Source organism: Salmo trutta, chromosome 17 (assembly GCF_901001165.1).
Source record: "Salmo trutta chromosome 17, fSalTru1.1, whole genome shotgun sequence".
Lineage (NCBI taxonomy): Eukaryota > Metazoa > Chordata > Actinopteri > Salmoniformes > Salmonidae > Salmo > Salmo trutta.
This window is the reverse complement of record NC_042973.1, coordinates 52846729-52867923: the sequence shown is the minus strand read 5'-3', so window position 1 is coordinate 52867923 and position 21195 is coordinate 52846729. Positions and strand designations below refer to the sequence as shown.

General features: G+C 41.8%; 1 protein-coding gene across 7 annotated transcripts in view; it reads right to left on the bottom strand.

The window, feature by feature from the left end:
- Positions 1 to 20828, bottom strand: part of LOC115152405 (membrane-associated guanylate kinase, WW and PDZ domain-containing protein 2) — a 325515-nt gene extending 304687 nt beyond the window's left edge. For all 7 annotated transcript variants that reach the window (XM_029697255.1, XM_029697256.1, XM_029697257.1 and 4 more), the window contains exon 1: positions 20201 to 20828. In XM_029697255.1, the coding sequence (XP_029553115.1) occupies positions 20201 to 20498 (298 nt within the window). In that variant the 5' untranslated portion in view covers positions 20499 to 20828. The remainder of the gene's footprint in view (positions 1 to 20200) is intronic.
- Between the last annotated feature and the right edge of the window lie 367 nt (positions 20829 to 21195).

Sequence of the window (21195 nt, the reverse complement as noted above, 5' to 3'; positions counted from 1 at the left end):
GTAATAGATAGAGAGAATCAACAAGGGCAAGAAATGTTCAAACAGGGTACTTCCTGAACAGAAGCATCTCAGGTTTTTGCCTGCCATAGGAGTTCTGTTATACTCACAGACACCATTCAAACAGTTTCAGAAACTGTGGAGTGTTTTCTCTCCAAAGCTAATAATTATATGCATATTCTAGTTTCTGGGCAGGACTAATAATCAGATTAAATCGGGTACGTTTTTTATCCAGCCGTGAAAATACTGCCCCCTAGCCATAAGAGGTTAACCGATCATGTCAAAAATAGGGTTAAAGAAATTCAATCAAACTTGAGAAATTGAGAAGTTGAGGCCAGGAACTTATCCCGGTATTGGGATTCATTGTCATGTGACCATGGCGGGGAATTCAAAACTGCAAGAGTAATCATTTCAAATAATCAAATAATCAACTATTTTCCTCCATTTGAAAGATATATCTCCTAAATCTAACCACGCTGTCCGATTTTCAGAGGCTTTACGGAGAACGCATAAAGTTAGGTTATGTGAGGAGAGTACATTGACAATAGCTGCGTGTAATGTTTAGCCATTTCAAAGAAGGGCATCAACAGACAGAAAACTAGCTAGAATTATGCACTTACCTTTGACAATCTGCATCAGATGACACTCATAGGACATTATGTTAGACAATACATGCATTTTTAGTTCCATCAAGTTCATATTTATATCCAAAAACAGCATTTACAGTCGCGGTGAAATTCAGAATTTTTTTCAGCTCGAATGCTCCCAGTGAATCCAGCATTACAAATCACGGAATTACTATTCGAAAACATTGGTAAATTATAATATTGTCATTCAAAGAATAATATATTATCATCTCGTAATTGCTACCGAATGGCCAGATCTCAAAATAACTTTACTGGGAAATCACATTTTGCTATAAACTGGGTACTATGCTAACAACATAAGCTAAGCTATAAGCTAAGCTAAGCTAAGCTAAGCTATACCGTTAGCATTAGCATCATCTAATATCGATAATAACATTCTAAATATCCCCTTACCTTTGATTATCTCCATCAGAAGGCGCTGCCAGGGATCCCAGGTCCAGAACAAATGTGGTTTCTTTTGACAAAGTTCATAATTTATGTCCAAATAGTTAGCGTTCAGTAGGCTCCCACAAAATGAGGTGGGCAGTGTAAAGTAACGCCGAAAAGCTAAAAAAAACCTAGTAAATAATCTATTTATGTTTGTTCAAACATGTCAAACGTTGTTTAGCATTAATCTTTTGGTCCATTTTTAACGTGAAACATCAGTAAACATCAGTAATATTTTCACACAACCTATCAAGTGTCTAGAATAAACGATTATGACAAAGAGACTCTTCTCAGATTTATGCGCAGGCGCAAAAAATGAAGTGATGACGTGTCAACTTACAAGCATTCTAATTCGGTCTGTATTAATCACAGATGCTTCCAACAACTTTCTAAAGATCGTTGACATCTAGTGGAAGCAGTAGGAGTTGCGAACTGAATCCTTTCTCACTATGGTATCTATAAAACAATGACACTAAATAGTACAGTCACAAAATTATCATTTTTTTTAATCTATTTTTCACAGGTTTTTGCCTGCAATATGAGTTTTGATATACTTACAGACACCATTCAAACTGTTTTAGAAAATTCAGAGTGTTTTCTATCCAAACCTGAACAATAATATGCATATTCTAGCTTCTGAGTTGGTGTAGGAGGCAGTTAAAAATGGGCACATATTTTTTTCCAAAATTCTCAATACTGCCCCCTAGCCCAAACAGGTTTTAAACAGCGGTTGACATGCTTCGAAGTACGGTAATGCAATATTTAGAATTTTTTTGTCAAATTCTGCGTCATGCTCGTGGCCGAGATTTAGCGTTGGGATAGTGTCTAGAACGCACGAACAAAACGTCTTGATGGAACATAACGATGGATTATTTGGGACCAAACCTACATTTGTTATTGAAGTAGAAGTCCTGGCAGTGTATTCTGACGAAGAACAAGCAAGGTAAGAACATTTTTCTTATAGGAAATGTGATTTTGGTGAAGGCTAAACTGGTTGGGTGTCTAAATAGCTAGCCCTGTGATGCCGGGCTATGTACTTAGATTATTGCAAAATGTGCTTCATCCGAAAAGCTATTTTAAAATCGGACATATCGAGTGCATAGAGGAGTTCTGTATCTATAATTCTTAAAATAATTGTTATGCTTTTTGTGAACGTTTATCGTGAGTAATTTAGTAAAATCACCGGAAGTGTTCGGTGGGAATGCTAGTTCTGAACGTCACATGCTAATGTAAAAGCTGGTTCTTGATATAAATATGAACTTGATTGAACAGACATGCATGTATTGTATAACATAATGTCCTAGGTGTGTCATCTGATGAAGATCATAAAAGGTTAGTGCTGCATTTAGCTATGGTTTGGGTTTATGTGACATGATATGCTAGCTTGAAAAATGGGTGTCTGATTATTTCTGGCTGGGTACTCTGCTGACATAATCTAATGTTTTGCTTTCGCTGTAAAGCCTTTTTGAAATCGGACAGTGTGGTTAGATAAAGGAGAGTCTTGTCTTTAAATAGCTGTAAAATAGTCATATGTTTGAAAAATGGAAGTTTTCGGATTTTAGAGGAGTTTGTATTTCGCGCCCCGCCCATCATTGGATATTGGAGCAGACGTTCCGCTAGCGGGACTGATGACAGGACGACATAAACTGTACCTGGGAAAGCCTACATATTCTAGTTATCAAATTCACATGGAATTGTTGTGCAAGTTAAATGTTTGATATTGAAACTGTTTGTTAGAAGAATAAATGTAATTGTAGCTTCCAAATGAGAGAATTGGGTTTTCATAAGGAAAGTTCCCTGCTTAGTCAGTGGCCCGCCCCTGTGAAGAGCCAGGGGTTATAAACGATGAAACACACCCTTCTCCCCTCGCCACTATATAAGACAATGACACAATGTAACCAGAGTTCCGGTACATGAGGTCTGCAGCCTCTGCGTTAAGGACACACGTCAAGTACAGAACTAAGCCAACTTCAGCGAGAGCTTTGGTTGCGAATGGTATAAACTTTGAACGCTTATTCACTACAGAAGTGATACTTTCTAGCCGTTGAGTTAGCAGCGGCCGCTTTAGACGTGGGCTACGAAAGGAAGGACAACGGATCCAGTCTAACACACCACGAAGATACTACAACGTATCCAATTTACCACCAGAGATATTCTTCCGAGGACAGGAAAATCTCTGTTGGCCAACACCGCCAGCATCTATGACCAACCTACCGAAGCGCAGCTCAGAGTAAATATTTATTGCGTTTTCCTTTTCCAAATGGGCGGTAATTTAGAATGCATACGTTAACCTGTTAGGGTATAGGGGGCAGTATTTTCACGGCTGGATAAAAAAATTTACCCGATTTAATCTGGTTACTAATCCTACCCAGTAACTAGAATATGCATATACTTAATATATATGGATAGAAAACACCCTAAAGTTTCTAAAACTGTTTGAATGGTGTCTGTGAGTAATACAGAACTCATTTGGCAGGCAAAACCCTGAGACAGATTCTGACAGGAAGTGGATACCTGATGTGTTGAATTGACTTTAAACCTATGCCATTGAAAAACAAAGGGGCTGAGGAATGTTTTGGCACTTCCTATGGCTTCCACTAGATGTCACCAGCCTTTACAAAGTGTTTTGAGTCTTATACTGTGAGATCTGACCGAATAAGAGACTTGGAACTGTGATGGCCGATTAGACCCCTGGCGCGCAAGTTGATGGTGGGTACTCTCGTTCCGAAACGTTTTAAAAGAGAACCCAATCGTCCGCCTTGAATTTTATTCATGTTCTGGTTAAAAAAGGCACTAATGATTTAAGCTATACAACGTTTGACATGTTTGAACGAACATAAATATATTTTTTTCCGTTCGTGAAGTGAAGTCCGGCTGGCTTAGATCATGTGCTAACAACACGGAGGTTTTTGGACATAAATGATGAGCTTTTTTGAACAAAACTACATTCGTTATGGACCTGGGATTCTTTGGAAGTGACATCTGATGAAGAGAATCAAAGGTAATGGATTATTTACATAGTATTTTCGATTTTAGATCTCTCCAACATGGCGGTTAGTCTGTATCGCAATGCGTATTTTTCTGGCGCAGTGCTCAGATTATTGCAAAGTGTGATTTCCCAGTAAGGTTAATTTTAAATCTGGCAAGTCCATTGCGTTCAAGAGATGTAAATCTATAATTCTTTGAATGACAATATAATATTTTACCAATGTTTTCTAATATTAATTCATTATTTTGTTGTCATGACTTGACTGCCGGTATTGGAGGGAAACGATTTCCTGAACATCAACGCCATAGTAAAACGCTGTTTTTAGATATAAATATGAACTTGATAGAACTAAAAATGCATGCATTGTCTAACATAATGTCCTAGGAGTGTCATCTGATGGAGATTGTAAAAGGTTAGTGCATAATTTTAGCTGATTTTATGGTTTTGGTGACGCCTGTCTTTGAATCGACAATGCATTACACACAGCTATTGTCAATGTACTCTCCTAACATAACCTAACTTTATGCTTTCCCCGTAAAACCTTTTTGAAATCGGACAACGTGGTTAGATTAAGGAGATGTTGATCTTTCAAAGGGTGTAAGTTAGTTGTATGTTTGAGAAATTTGAATTTTGACATTTATTTGGTTTCAAATTTGCCGCTCTTGAAATGCACCTGCTGTTGATAGGGTGCGCCACGGGTGGCACGCTAACGTCCCACATAGCCCCAAGAAGTTAATGTATTTACGATGGCATAGCAAAGTTGTTTCTGTGTTCCTCAGTCTTCCCGCTCTTTCATTCAAGCCCAACCCCCTTTCTTTGTGTAACAAGCCGCCATGTCGGCTCCGTCCACCAGGGGCGTTTTCTGTATGACATAATTTGTATTCTGTGTATATGTAATTCTGTGTGATTAGTTTAGGTATTTGGTAAATAAATAATTAAACCCAATTTTGTATTGCTGATTCAACTTGGTAGCCAGGGTTCGTGAAGATAACCAAGAATTTACAACTTTCATTATGAGACTGAAAATAAGATGAGGATTAATATTGACGGCTATCGATGTGAAATATTACTAAGTTTTTAAGAGTTTATTCAGAAGATAACGGCTCTATAAAACACTCTTCTGTGGTGTCCCGACTTTCTAGTTAATTACATTTACATGATTAGCTAATCAGGTGATATTAATTTCAGAGAAAGAATTTTATAGGATAGCATGTCATATCACTTAATCCGGCATAGCGAAAGACACGACATTTGGAGCCCCCGTGCGAGGAACCTAAAATAGGATGACGCTTCATTTTGATTCAGCCTATATAAAATTGAAAAGCAGATTACATAATATACCAAGTTTACTATATACATTATAGGAATTGTTGACAGGAATTATTGGTGGTGTGTGCTGGAGATTCCCCGCCTCCATGTTGTTCTCTGACGTAGTCAGTGGGTAGCGTAAGCTATACAGTTATGTATGAGGGCTGATAAAGCTATCTGAGGAATAGAGCGTTTGGCCAAACGCTAGGCTATTTCTGCCTTGCGCGTTTCAGACGCATGTAGGCTCGGTCATTATTAATTTCTCGAGCGAGGACAAAGAGCCAGCCGATTGAAATTTAGTAGAGATTAGCTTGACCAGCAATAAGTATCTCTCTGTCTCTCTCGTGTTTCCACGCAAGTAGACCACGGCGCATTTCGTTGTTTGCCGCGAGTTCCGGTTAAAACGTCATCAAAATAATGCCAAAAAGGGTTTGAACATACTCATAACGTATTAAAACCTTTCCCTTGCCAAGGGAATCCTATGTTGTGCATTTTTCAGACATAAAGTAGGATTAGCTTGCCCGAGATGTTAAGCTAACAAAGAGAACAGCCATTTTGTCTTGTGCCACATTGTAATTCCTCCGCCTTGCGGAACGGAAGTCCCGCCCTGGGTACTTCCGTTTGATTTCAGCGTGTGCAAATCAGGGACCTCTGAAGAGTCACCAGTACTTTCCTTCAAGAAGAATTAGTCAGGTGACACTCAAGTCGTTACTTATGATATCCAGACGGATATCGATGTCTTATTCAATTGAACTAATAAGCCAGATTTACATTCTCAAGTGGATCTTTTAAATAATATCCAAAGTGATGAGTTTTCTAAATGAGACATTGTAACCTTTTTCCACATTAACCTGTTGGGGCTAGGGGGCAGTATTTGCACGGCCGGATAAAAAACGTACCCGATTTAATCTGGTTACGACTCCTGCCCAGTAACTAGAATATGCATATAATTGTTTGATTTGGATAGAAAACCCCCAAAGTTTCTAAAACTTTAGGAAGCGCTCTCTCTGACCATTTCATGGCCTTCTTGATCATCTCTAACCAAAACAGGGGATCTCTGGCATGACGTGACATTTTCTAACGCTCCCATAGGCTCTCAGAAGGCGCCAAAAAGCTGAATGGTGGCTTTGCAGGCCCTGGCTGAAAAACATTAGCGCATTTTGTAAGTGGTCGATCTGAGAACAATGATACTGGAGGCGCGTGCCCGAGTCGACTCCATGTTTACTTTCTCTCTCTTTGAACGAAAACAACCACTCCCGGTCGGAATATTATCGCTTTTTTACGAGAAAAATTGCATAAAAATTGATTTTAAACAGCGGTTGACATGCTTCGAAGTACGGTAATGGAATATTTAGATTTTTTTTGTCACGAAACGCGTTGGGCACGTAACCCTTATTTACCCTTCGGATAGTGTCTTGAACGCACGAACAAAACGCCGCTATTTGGATATAACTATGGATTATTTGGGACCAAACCAACATTTGTTATTGAAGTAGAAGTCCTGCGAGTGCATTCTGACGAAGAACAGCTGGTTTTTGATATAAATATGAACTTGATTGAACAAAACATGCATGTATTGTATAACATAATGTCCTAGGAGTGTCATCTGATGAAGATCATCAAAGGTTGGTGCTGCATTTAGCTGTGGTGTGGGTCTATGTGACATTATATGCTAGCTTGAAAAATGGGTGTCTGATTATTTCTGGCTGGGCACTCTCCTGACATAATCTAATGTTTTGCTTTCGTTGTAAAGCCTTTTTGAAATCGGACAGTGTGGTAAGATTAACGAGAGTCTTGTCTTTAAAATGGTGTAAAATAGTCATATGTTTGAGAAATTGAAGTAATAGCATTTCTAAGGTATTTGAATATCACGCCATGGGATTCCACTGGCTGTTGAGTAGGTGCGACGATTTCGTCCCACATACCCTAGAGAGGTTGATACCCAGATAGCCTACCCAGGTAGGATTAATCATTGGCATTGAATAATTAATTCAATTTTCAAATTCATTCACGTCCAACTTCCACATTACTGGTACAGTACTGATGGTTCGTCAACATCTATAAATAGATTAAACTTGTCTTTGCAGCTTCCAATGAATTCCAAACCCAAACATTGAAAAAAATAGGAACATTTTTCCTCTAAATTTTTCTAATAATGTGCAAGCTATCAAAAGAGGTGGTCACCACTCCTCCGCTAATTAGTTAACCTCCACCCATAAAACGATTGATCTCTGACCTCAGCAGCGATACCAACCCTAATTATGCCATTAGTGAAAAAACTGCAGAAATTGCGAACGCTCTCCAAAATCAACCAAACACAGGCTTTGTGACTCTTCTCTCCACTTTAGTACTTATGTATCACCATCAAAGGTTGGCATCGGTCCAATACCACAGTGCACAGCTGAAGCACGTGCAAGACATGGCTAACATGAGGGCACAGGTGGAGAGAACTGAGCAACTATTGACAAAAGCAGCAAATTAAAACATTCTGCTAGTCGAGGAACTGCGTTTGAAATCAGAACAATTAAAAGTAATTGCAAATACTTATGACGATGAACGAGCACAAACTCTCCAACAAAATCATCGTCTGCAGGAACAACTCGATTTAGCCAAAACTAAATGCAATGTAGTCCACGCCAAACTAGATACATCTGAAGAGTTATCTACAAACAGGAGCGCTGAACTTGATAACATACATGCAGTTTTGTTGAACGTTACTCAAAGTAACACGGTTCTACTCAAAGCGCTGCAGACCAAAGACGATCAGTTAATGAACACAATGACAAAGTTGGATGACAAATCAGCAGAACTCATTGAAGTCGCTGACCAAATGAATGATGAGAGAACTCAGGTGATGAAGATGGAAATATTGATTTCTAAGCAAGCGGAGGAAATATCATCACTGAATCTCTCGCTCCGTACTCAAGACCTCTATCTGCAAACCATGACAGATAAGTTTGAGACCGAAAGGAGCAGGTGTGACACTCACGTGTCCAAAATCGGTACTCAAAGCGCTCAAGTGGACTCTGCAATGCAGCAGAATACCACCCTTAGGTACCATCTGGAGGAAATCCAGAATGGTCACGCTCTACAGTGCAACTACCCATCCAAGCAACCGGAGTCCGGTACTCAAAGGAGTGAAGACGATAGGTTTCAGACATTGCCTCCATCATGTGTCCCTCAGTCTTCTCCTCTTGGCCTTTCGGCCACAATTTCCCCACAGGATGAAGCCAACCCTCTCCGCCCGCTTGATGCAGAATACCTGGACAAACTCGTCAAGAATTTCCCCACCTTTGACCCCGTTCCAGGTCAGCCAAACGATACTGAGACGTTCCTAGCTGACAGAGGACGCGTTGGGTGGCTACCCGAATGCTGCGGGTTCTGACAGGGTTTACCTATTGAAGCGAACGTCGAATAGACACGTGACGAGGTTCATTCGCCTACAACAGCAACACGTGCTAAATGACTACGCTAAACTTGCCACAGCTTTGAAATTAGAATTCAGTGGTTCTGCGACTCGCAAATACGATAGCTCACTGGCTAACACGGTCAAACAAGCTCGGAACGAACACCCACAAGCTCTCTATCATAGGCTTCGTTCAGCTTACTTCGGCCTACTCACGGAAACAGGAATGGAAGAGCTGTTACCATTCAAACAAATGTTTCTGTCGAACATGTATCCCACCTTCATTACCTACTTGGGCCCTGCAGCCCACGTTGGCTTGCCTATCTTACAACTCAGAGAGCTTGCAACCACAGCTTTTGAGGCATCAAAAGCTGGCAATGCTAAGAGCCCTGACCACTCGGTTTTGAAGTTTGACCAGGAGCACTCACTCCAAATAGAGGGTGCATTATCAGGTATTGGAGTGTTGAGAGGTGACGCACAACAACGGTTTCTACCACGAAACCACGAATCCAATAACCGCCGCGGTCGAAATAACTGTAAAGTACGTCGCCTTCAAAACGACTACCGCTACAATCGACATGTTCGCTACGTTCCTGCACCCAACCCACACAAAGTGTCAGAGCACAAGGGTTTGATCGTCCTTCAACAAAGGGTTGAAGGACGAAGGACGATCAAAACATAGACCAATGTTCTCCAGATGTTCCACTACATGAAGAACTAAAGCGAGAAACATTTGAGAAAAGGGTAAAAGATAAGTCACAAGGACTAGACAGGGGATTACCGGACACCAGGTCTGCAGGAATTAACACCCATAGCAAGGACATTAAAATTCAAATCTCTCCCGCTCTCACTCAAGACCCTATCCAGGGCCCACTTGATCAAGAATCAAGCCCACGGGCTTTGTCTATAGACTCTGATACAAAAGTTGCAAAGAAAAATGTCAAACGCTTCGTTAAAGCCAAGCCCACTCAAAATCTGAAAAGTCGATCTGCTTCCACTTTGAACAGAAATGACACATCACATCGTTGCGAACGACCACTCCACTTTGTGGGGAATATGTCCACTAAACACAAATCCAAACTACCATACCTGGAAACAGTCCTGGAGGACTGCTTAACTTGTCATGCGCTAATTGATTCGGGTGCGACAATATCACTCATCTCTGAATTATTGTTCGATGATCTCAAAAGGGCTTTGAAGCCAACTAAACATTGGTTAACCTGTTAGGGCTAGGGGGCAGTATTTACACGGCCGGATAAAAAACGTACCCGATTTAATCTGGTTACTACTCCTGCCCAGTAACTAGAATATGCATATAATTATTGGCGTAAAAATTGATTTTAAACAGCGGTTGACATGCTTCGAAGTACGGTAATGAAATATTTAGAAATCTTTTGTCACGAAATGCGCCATGCGCATGACCCTTATTTACCATTGGGATAGTGTCTTGAACGCACGAACAAAACGCCGCTGTTGGAACATAACTATGGATTATTTGGGACCAAACCAACATTTGTTATTGAAGTAGAAGTCCTGGGAGTGCATTCTGAGGAAGAACAGGAAAGGTAATCAAACTTTTCTAATAGTAAATCGGAGTTTGGTGAAGGCTAAACTTGCTGGGTGTCTAAATAGCTAGCCCTGTGATGCCGGGCTATCTACTTAGAATATTGCAAAATGTGCTTTCACCGAAAAGCTATTTTAAAATCGGACATATCGAGTGCATAGAGGAGTTCTGTATCTATAATTCTTAAAATAATTGTTATGCTTTTTGTGAACGTTTATCATGAGTAATTTAGTAAATTCACCGGAAGTTTTCGGTGGGTATGCTAGTTCTGAACATCACATGCTAATGTAAAAAGCTGGTTTTTGATATAAATATGAACTTGATTGAACAAAACATGCATGTATTGTATAACATAATGTCCTAGGAGTGTCATCTGGTGAAGATCATCAAAGGTTAATGCTGCATTTAGCTGTGATTTGGGTTTATGTGACATATATGCTTGCTTGGAAAATGGCTGTGTGATTATTTGTGTCTATGTACTCTCCGAACATAATCTAATGTTTTGCTTTCGCTGTAAAGCCTTTTTGAAATCGGACAATGTGGTTAAAATTGTGTAAAATAGTTGATTGTTTGAGAAAATTTAATTGTGGTATTTTAGTTGGTTTTGTATTTCGCGCCATGCGATGCCATTGGCTGTTGGCTAGGGGTTCCGCAGGTGGAACGGGGTTCCGCTAGCGGAACGTCTGTCCTCAACAGGTTTTAAAAGGACACACGTCAAGTACAGAACTAAGCCAACTTCAGCATGAGCTTTGGTTGCGAATGGTATGAACTTTGAATGCTTATTCACGACAGAAGTGATACTTCCTAGCCATTGAGTTAGCAGCGGCCGCTGTAGACGTGGGCTAGGAATGGACGGACGACGGACCCAGTCTAACACACCACGAAGGTACTACAACGTATCCATTTTACCACCAGAGACATTCTTCCGAGGACAGGAAGATCTCTGTTGGCCAACACCGCCAGCATCTACGACCAACCTACCGAAGCGCAGCTCAGAGTAAATATTTATTGCATTTTCCTTTTCCAAATAGGCGGTAATTTAGAATGCATACGTTAATGTATTTACGATGGCATAGCAAAGCTGTTTCTGTGTTCAGTCTTCCCGCTCTTTCATTCAAGCCCAACCCCCTTTCTTTGTGTAACAAGCCGCCATGTCGGCTCCGTCCACCAGGGGCGTTTTCTGTATGACATAATTTGTATTCTGTGTATATGTAATTCTGTGTGATTAGTTTAGGTATTTGGTAAATAAATAATTAAACCCAATTTTGTATTGCTGATTCAACTTGGTAGCCAGGGTTCGTGAAGATAACCAAGAATTTACAACTTTCATTATGAGACTGAAAATAAGATGAGGATTAATAGACGGCTATTGATGTGAAATATTACTACGTTTTTAAGAGTTTATTCGGAAGATAACGGCTCTATAAACACTCTTCCGTGGTGTCCCGACTTTCTAGTTAATTACATTTACATGATTAGCTAATTAGGTGATATTAATTACAGAGAAAGGATTTTATAGGATAGCATGTCATATCACTTAATCCGGCATAGCCAAAGACACGACACTTGCAAGCCAAAGAACACCATCCCAACAGTAAGGCAAGGGGGTGCCAGCATCATGTTGTGGGGGTGCTTTGCTGCAAGAGGGACTTGTACACTTCACAAAATAGATGGCAACATGAGGCAGGAAAATTATATGGATATATTGAAGCAACATCTCAAGACATCAGTCAGGAAGTTAAAGCTTGGTCGCAAATGGGTCTTCCAAATGGACAATGACCCCAAGCATACTTCCAAAGTTGTGGTAAAATGGCTTAAGGTCAAATTTGTAAGTCGCTCTGGATAAGAGCGTCTGCTAAATGACGTAAATGTAAAAATGTAAATGTATTGGAGTGGCCATCACAAAGCCCTGACCTCAGTCCTATAGAAAATTTGTGGGCAGAACTGAAAAATTATGTTCGAGCAAGGAGGCCTACAAACCTGACTCAGTTACAACAGCTTTGTCAGTGGGAATGGGCCAAAATTCACCCAACTTATTGTGGGAAGCTTGTGGAAGGCTACCCAAAATGTTTGACCCAAGTTAAACAATTTAAAGGCTTTGCTACCAAATACTAATTGAGTGTATGTAAACTTCTGACCCACTGGGAATGTGATGAAAGAAATAAAAGCTGAAATACATAATTCTCTCTACTATTATTCTGACATTTCATATTCTTAAAATAAAGTGGTGATCCTAACTGACCTAAGACTGGGAACTTTTACTAGGACTAAATGTCAGGAATTGTGGAAAAACTGAGTTTAAATGTATTTGGCTAAGGTGTATTTAAACATCTGACTTCAACTGTATGCATGCATGCATACATACATACATACATACATACATACATACATACATACATACATACCAGAAACACCTTACTTACATAAGTGTTCAGACCATTTGCTATGAGACTTGAAATTGAGCTCTGGCGCCTCCTGTTTCCATTGATCATCCTTGAGCGGTTTCTACAACTTGTTTGAAGTCCACCTGTGGTAAATTGAATTGATTGGACATGATTTGGAAAGGCACACACCTCTCTATATAAGGTCCCACAGTTGACAGTGCATGTCAGAGCAAAAACCAAGCCATGATCTCGGAGGAATTGTCCGTAGAGCGCTGAGACAGGATTATGTCGAGGCACAGACCTGGGGAAGGGTACCAAAAATATTTCTGCAGCATTGAAGTGGCCTTCATCACTCTTAAATGGAAGAAGTTTGGAACCAAGACTCTTCCTAGAACTGGCCGGCAGATCAAACTGAGCAATCAGGGGAGAAGGGCCTTGGTCAGGGAGGTGACCAAGAACCCGATGGTCACTGACAGAGATACAGAGTTCCTCTGTGGAAATGGGAGAACCTTCGAGAAGGACAACCATCTCTACAGCACTCCAAAAAATGAGGCCTTTATGGTAGTGTCCAGATGGAAGCCACTCCTCAGTAAAAGGCACGACAGCCCACTTGGAGTTTGCAAAAAGGCACCTAAAGACTCTTAGACCATGAGAAACAAGATTCTCTGGTCTGATGACAACAAGATTAAACTATTTCGCCTGAAGTGTCACGTCTGGAGGAAACCTGGCACCATTCCTACAGTGAAGCATGGTGGTGGCAGCATCATGCTGTGGGGATGTTTTTCAGCGTCAGGTACCGGGAGACTAGTCAGGATTGAGGGAAAGATGAATGGAGCAAAGTACAGAGAGATCCTTGATGAAAACCTGCTCCAGAGTGCTCAGGACCTCCGACTGGGGCAAGGATTCACCTTCCAACAGGACAATGACCCTCAGCACACAGCCAAGACAACGCAGGAGTGGCTTCGGGACAAGTTTCTGAATGTTCTTCAGTGGCCCGGCCAGATCCAGGACATGATCCCGGTCGGACATCTCTGGAGAGACCTGAAAATAGCTGTGCAGCAACGGTCACGATCCAACCTGACAGAGCTTGAGAGGATCTGGAGAGAAGAATGTAAGAAACTCCCCTAATACAGGTGTGCCACGCTTGTAGCGTCATCCCCAAGATGATTCGAGGCTGTAATTGCTGCCAAAGGTGCTTCAACAAAGTACTGAGTAAAGGGTCTGAATTCGTATGTAAATGTCATCAGTTTGATAATTAAAAAAAAACAGATTTTGCTTTGCCATTACGAGGTATTGTGTGTAGATTGATGGGAAAAAAATTATATAATCAATTTTAGAATAAGTCTGTAACGTAACAAAATGTGGAAAAAGTCAAGGGGTCTGAATACTGGGGGGGGGGGGGGGGGGGTCTGAAAGCACTGTATATGCATCTATGAATTGGTGAGGGCACTAGAACAGTTTGTAGGACTCGGCCTCACCCTACTAAACTCGGAAATCAAATGTCTACTGTTTGCAGATCATCTGGTGCTTCTTTCCTCAACTAATTAGGGCCTACAGTGGCACCTAGATCTTCTGTCAGACTTGGACCCTGACAGTGAAATTCAGAAAGACATAAAATAGTGTTCCCAAAAAGGTCCAGGAGCCAGATTTAAAAAATAATTGCCTAGAGCACACAAAGAACTATACCTACCTTGTCCTAAACACCAACACCACAGGTAACTTCCACAAGGCTGTGAAAGATCTAAGAGACAAGGCAAGAAGGGCCTTCTACGCCATCAAAAGGAACATAAAACTCAACACACTAATTAGGATCTGGCTAAAAATACTTAAAATCAGTAATAGATCCCATTGTCCTCTATGATTGTCAGTTCTGGGGTCCACTCACCAACCAAGAATTCACAAAATGGGACAAACACCCAATTGAGGGACTATACTTTAGCAAAATTCTGCATGGACTTTGTGTACAATGCAAAACCCCAAACAATGCATGCAGAGCAGAGTTAGGACTATACCCGCTACTTATAAAAATTCCGAAAAGAGCTATTCAATTCTGCAAACAACTAAAAGGAAGCGATGGCCACACATTCCACCACAAATCCCTCACATACAAAGAGATTAACCTAGACAATAGTCCACTCAGCATGCTGGTTATGGGGCTCTGTTCACAAACACATTTATTTTTAAATTAATATGTAAAAATACCCTATAATGTCAAAGTAGAATTCTGTATTGTGTGTCTAGGCCAGTGACACAAAATAACATTTTAATCAACTGAAAATTCAGTCTGTAACACAAAATGTGGAAAGAGTAAACAGGTGTGAATACTTTCTGAAGGCATTGTTTAAATCAAATTACCAAAAATATTGCTAACGGTAAACCTGGTCTGATCAGGGCCAAGGTCTGATCACGCTCTCCGTAGCAGATGTGGGCAAGACCTTTAAACAGGTCAACATTCACAAGGCCGCGAGGCCAGACGGATTACCAGGACATGTACTCAGAGCATGCGCGGACCAACTGGCAAGTGTCTTCACTGACATTTTCAACCTCTCCCTGACCGAGTCTGTAATTAAAACATGTTTCAAGCAGACCACCATTGTCCCTGTGCCCAAGAAAGCAAAGCAAACCACCCAGCAGCACTCACGTCGGTAGCCATGAATTTAAAGGCTGGCCATGGCTCACATCAACACCATCATCCCGGATACCCTAGACACACTCCAACTCGCATACCGCCTCCACACTGCCCTTTCCCACCTGGACAAAAGGAACACCTATGTGAGAATGCTGTTCATTGACTACAGCTCAGCATTCAACACCATAGAGCCCACAAAGCTCATCACTAAGCTAAGGACAGTGGGACTAAACACCTCCCTCTGCAACTGGATCCTGGACTTCCTGACGGGCCGCCGCCAGGTGGTAAGAGTAGGTAACAACACGTCTGCCACTCTGATCCTCAACACTGGGGTCCCTCAGGGCTGCGAGTTTAGTCCCCTCCTGTACTCCCTGTTAACCCACGACTGCGTGGCCAAACAAGTCCAACACCATCATTAAGTTTGCTGATTACACAACGGTGGCAGGCCTGATCACCAACAACGATGAGACCTGGCAGTGTGGTGCCAGGACAACAACCTCTCCCTCAACACGAGCAAGACAAAGGAGCTGATCGTAAACTACAGGAAAAGGAGGGCCAAACACGCCCTCATTCACATCGACAGGGCTGTACTGGAGCGGATCGAGAGTTTCAAGATCCTTGGTGTCCACATCACCAACAAGCTATCATGGACCAAACACACCAAAACAGTCGTGAAGAGGGCACGACAACATCTTTCCCCCCTCAGAAGACTGAAAAGATTTGGCATGTGTCCCCAGATCCTCAAAAAGTTCTACATATGCACTAAAGAGCATCCTGACCAGCAACTGCTCGGCATATGACCATAAGACGCTACAGAGAGTAGTGTGCATGGCTCAGTACATCCCTGGGGCCAAGCTTCCTTCCATCCAGGACCTATATACTAGGCAGTGTCAGAGGAAGGTCCCAAAAACTGTCAATGACTCCAGTCACCCAAGTCGTAGACTGTTCTCTCTGCTACTGTACGACAAGCGGACTATTTGCAATCGCACCACCACCCCCTTTTGTTTTTATACTGCTGCGACTCGCTGTTTATTATCTATGCATAGTCACTTTACCCCTGCCGACATGTACAAATTACTTCGACTAACCTGTACCCCTGCACAATGACTCGGTACCGGTACCCCCTGTATATAGCCTCGTTGTCATTTTATTGTTTTACTTTTGTTTACATTTTTTATTTAGTTTATTTAGTAAATATTTTCTTAATTCTAGTTTCTTAAAACTACATTGTTGGTTAAGGGCTTGTAAGTAAACATTTCACGGTAAGGTCTACACCTGTTGTATACGGCGCATGTGACAAATCAAAATGGATTTGAACAATCAAAATATAAACTCAGCAAAAAAAGAAACGTCACTTTTTCAGGACCCTGTCTTTCAAAGATAACTTCACAGATCTTCATTGTAAAGGGGTTAAACACTGTTTCCCATGCTTGTTCAATGAACAATAAACAATTAATGAACATGCACCTGTGGAACGGTCATTAAGACACTAACACCTTACAGGCGGTAGGCAATTAAGGTCACAGTTAGGAAAACTTAGGACACTAAAGAGGCCTTTCTACCGACTCTGAAAAACACCAAAATAAAGATGCCCAGGGTCCCTGCTCATCTGCGTGAACGTGCCTTAGGCATGCTGCAAGGAGGCATGAGGACTGCAGATGTGGCCAGGGCAATAAATTGCAATGTCCGTACTGTGAGACGCCTAAGACAGCGCAACAGGGAGACAGGGCGGACAGCTGATCGTCCTCGCAGTGGCAGACAACGTGTAACAACACCTGCACGGGATCGGTACATCACACCTGCGTGACAGGTACAGGATGGCAACAACAACTGCCCGAGTTACACCAGGAACGCACAATCCCTCCATCAGTGCTCAGACTGTCCGCAATAGGCTGAGAGAGGCTGGACTGAGGGCTTGTAGGCCTGTTGTAAGGTAGGTCCTCACCAGCAACAACGTTGCCTATGGACAAAAATCCACCGTCGCTGGACCAGACAGGACTGGCAAAAAGTGCTCTTCACTGAGTCACGGTTTTGTCTCACCAGGGGTGATGGTCGGATTCGTGTTTATCGTCGAAGGAATGAGTGTTACACCGAGGGCTGTACTCTGGAGCAGGATCGATTTGGAGGTGGAGGGTCCGTCATGGACTGGGGCGGTGTCACAGCATCATTGGACTGAGCTTGTTGTCATTGCAGGCAATCTCATCGCTGTGCGTTACAGGGAAGACATCCTCCTCTCTACCCTTCCTGCAGGCTCATCCTGACATGACCCTCCAGCATGACAATGCCACCAGCCATACTGCTCAATCGTGTGCGTGATATCCTGCAAGACAGGAATGTCTGGTGGCGTTATGTCACACATGCGCCTAACAAAAATATATGGAAACGTCTGCTCTACTCAAAATTACAACCAACTAATTTCAGCATTACCGCCCAAATGGAAGAGGCAAGTGGAAGGGGGAGAAAGTAAGGAACTTGTCTGTCGGCCCTGCATTAAAAACCTAAATTGGCTAAATTGTGAAATATAAAGAAATATACCAGTTTCATTTAAGGACCAAAACAAAAAAAATCTGCTTGGTTACTACATGATTACATGTGTTATTTCATAGTTTTGATGTCTTCACTATTATTTTACAATGTAGAAAATAGTCAAAATAAAGAAAAACCCTGGAATGACTAGGTGTGTCCACACTTTTGACTGGTAGTGTATATGAAGGATACAACCATCTCAGCTCTGCAAATGTTGCTGTGAAGAGACCAAAAAAACACCCTGAGTGCATTGGACATGAAACATCAATACAAATGTAAAAACAGCCAAAAAAATAGATAAACAAGTTCTGACTTCTTACGAGGTTGTCCTTTCATTATAGGATAGACTTCTTGTTGCACCAATCAAAGCAGTGGAGCGTGGTCAAAACCACTCATCTTGGAGCGATGGGAAGCAGGGTCCCAAAATACAATCATATCACACGCAATTTTACCATTTATAAAATATTTGTTATGCAGACTAGCTAAAAAAATAAGTGAAACTTCAAATTATTCAACGGATTATGATAATTTGGTGCTTAGGTTTAAAACGTAAATTTGCACCCCCTATTTTAATTTGCTCCATGGCTCAGACGGTGAAGTGTAGGCTACCGCAAAAAGTTGTTTGGCTCAGTCACGACTTGAGAAGAGGAATACCTTTGCAGGTGTTTCTGAATGGGTAACATTGCAATAAAACCCAGCCCTAAAAAGAAACGTAGACTGAAAAGTATTAGCATGTCATTTCATAAGGGAAAACGCATGACATTGGCACTGAAAATATCTGAAGTTATCACTTCAGGTTTCCCACTTCAACCCCAAGTATATCATACTGATTAAAACGAATGACTTAAATCGTTGTGCAACTTCATGGGGGAAGTTATGGTCATCGTCTTTCTACTAAAAAAAAGTGAATTGCTGTGCTTCTGGGAAATGAGCTGTAAAACATTTTTTTAAAGTCTCTCTGCCCCATGGCAAATTGCATTACATTTGTTATAAAATTGCACAATTTTCTCTCGAACCCATGACAAAGTGTGTAGAATTGCAGGAAACTCTGTCGTCAAGAGAGGGGCCACTAAAACGTTTTGCCAGAAGATTTGGGGGCCCCCCAACCCTCAAAAGGCTGAGTGAGAATGTGACATGATATCCTTAGTTGATATTGACTGCTAACATGAATGACTTTCATCTCAAAATGCAGTTATAACATGCAGTTTATTTCTGTATCTTATGCATTTCTTATGTATTTCTGTATCTTATAGATGTACTATTGTAAAGTGGTTGTTCCACTGGATATCATAAGGTGAATGCACCAATTTGTAAGTCGCTCTGGATAAGAGCATCTGCTAAATGACGTAAATGTAAATGTTTTTAAAAAAGCATCACCGTTTATGGCTGTAATGACAGGCTACCTTTGCGCAGAGATTGTGTGCGCATGTTCACGTGTATTCGCGAGCATGTGCTGGGGGGTGGGAGTCGCAAACCTTTAACCACTCCTTTTTAGGGGTCATGGGCCAAAAGGTTTGAGAGCCACTGAGCTAGCGAACAGACCGCTGATTTGCTGTACAGCTATATAATTGGGTGCAGCGCAAACATCAAATTATAGGGAGAGAGGATTGCCATAAATAAATATGCAGCTCCAAAAATGGTTTCGTGATCAAGAATATTCACTATTTACTTTGCAAGCTCACCAGCAATAATGGGGCACCAAGCAACAATTACTAGCATAGGCCTACCGGTCTTTTGGCATGTAAAAATGGCTTGATATTAATAATTTACTTAATAAAATTACATTTGGAATTAATCATTACGTAATCAAAATGTATTGTAGACAAAATAATAAAATGGACTGTCTGGTAGCATTGAAGTCAGTGCAATTATAGATTTGTGACTTGACTTGCTCTTGGAATGCACAATTTGGACTTGACCAGTTCAACTTGGGACTCAGACCTTGTGACTTGCTTGTTAGTAGAATAACAGTGATTTGGTCCCACCTCTGGTGGTAGTAGTAGTGCATGTCAACATCAGAGGTGACCCCATAGCAAAATGTGCACCTACGCCCTTCTGGGTATAACACTGGGGTAAATCCTGTATGGAAATGCGACAATAGTCTATGCTTATGGGCACTATTTCTCTTCCATTTGAGTGACATAGTTTACAATAGGCCTACCCATTGACGACACATATATAGGCTATTTCTGATGAGTAGACATACATAAAATAGGCTACAACCAGACAGATGGCTCCTTGTCTTTCCCTGTGTGGCGGCGGCTCAAAAACACTCATTCAATGTTCATGCTTTTACGCCTTTGGCCCCGTCTGGCATTCCTCACCTTGTTTGACACACTTGAAGCGGATCGGATCTTTGCAGTGTTTGATGACAGCCAGAACATCCCGGGTGGTGAGCCCGGCCACCGGCGTGTCGTTGACCTCCAGCAGTAACTCATCCTGGGCCAGCTTGCCGCTCTGGACGGTCTCTTTTCCTTGTTTCACCTCCCCGAAGTAGGGGAACTGCCCAATCTCCGCGCCCCCCTTCAACTCGAAGCCAAATTCTCCCTCTATGCTCCTGGTGACGACCGCTTCGTGGACTTTGTTGGTCCAGTGATTTTTCTTCGTCAGGCTCTTGGACATCGTTGAGCGAGTATCACCAAGCCGGGGCGCCCATCCGATAGCCTATCGTCTCATCCCGGCCTTTGTGTCATACAGATCGGCTCCCACCAGCTCAGAGCGCCGACGGTAGCTCCATCACCGATGCACGCCAGGCGTAGTATCCGTCTAGCACGCAGCGCGTTCAGATAGGGGGTCTGCAGTACAGCTCGGTGGAGAATCAGGCCGTCACACACACACAGGCAAGACACAGAAGATAGGCTACTAACTAGCGGGTGAACCGGATGTGAAGTCTGCAGGAGGGGAGATTAATAGGAGGGATGGATGGAAAGGAAAAAAATAGAGTCGCAAATGAATGTTCTTTAGTCTGCACCGCCAGATTGCTCATAGTGCATAGACCAGTTGAGATTGAGCACGCGCAGATTTAAAGCAACAAGCATCAAATCGTTTATTTCGTCGTCCTCCTCTTCCACCACATTCGCTTTCTATGTATTATTATTCTATTGCAGTAAAAAAAAAAGCATCTGATGTCGGCTGTCTGACTTGTCTCCGATAGCTGCAATGCACATCACGAGTGTCTAATGGTCTGTGTTCAGCCAGTTAAAAGGTAGTGTAGCCTACATTGCCAACAGAAAGTATTCACACCCCATTACCTTTTCAAGATGTTGTTGTGTTACAACCTGAATTTAAAGTGGATTAAATTGAGATTGAGTGTCATTGG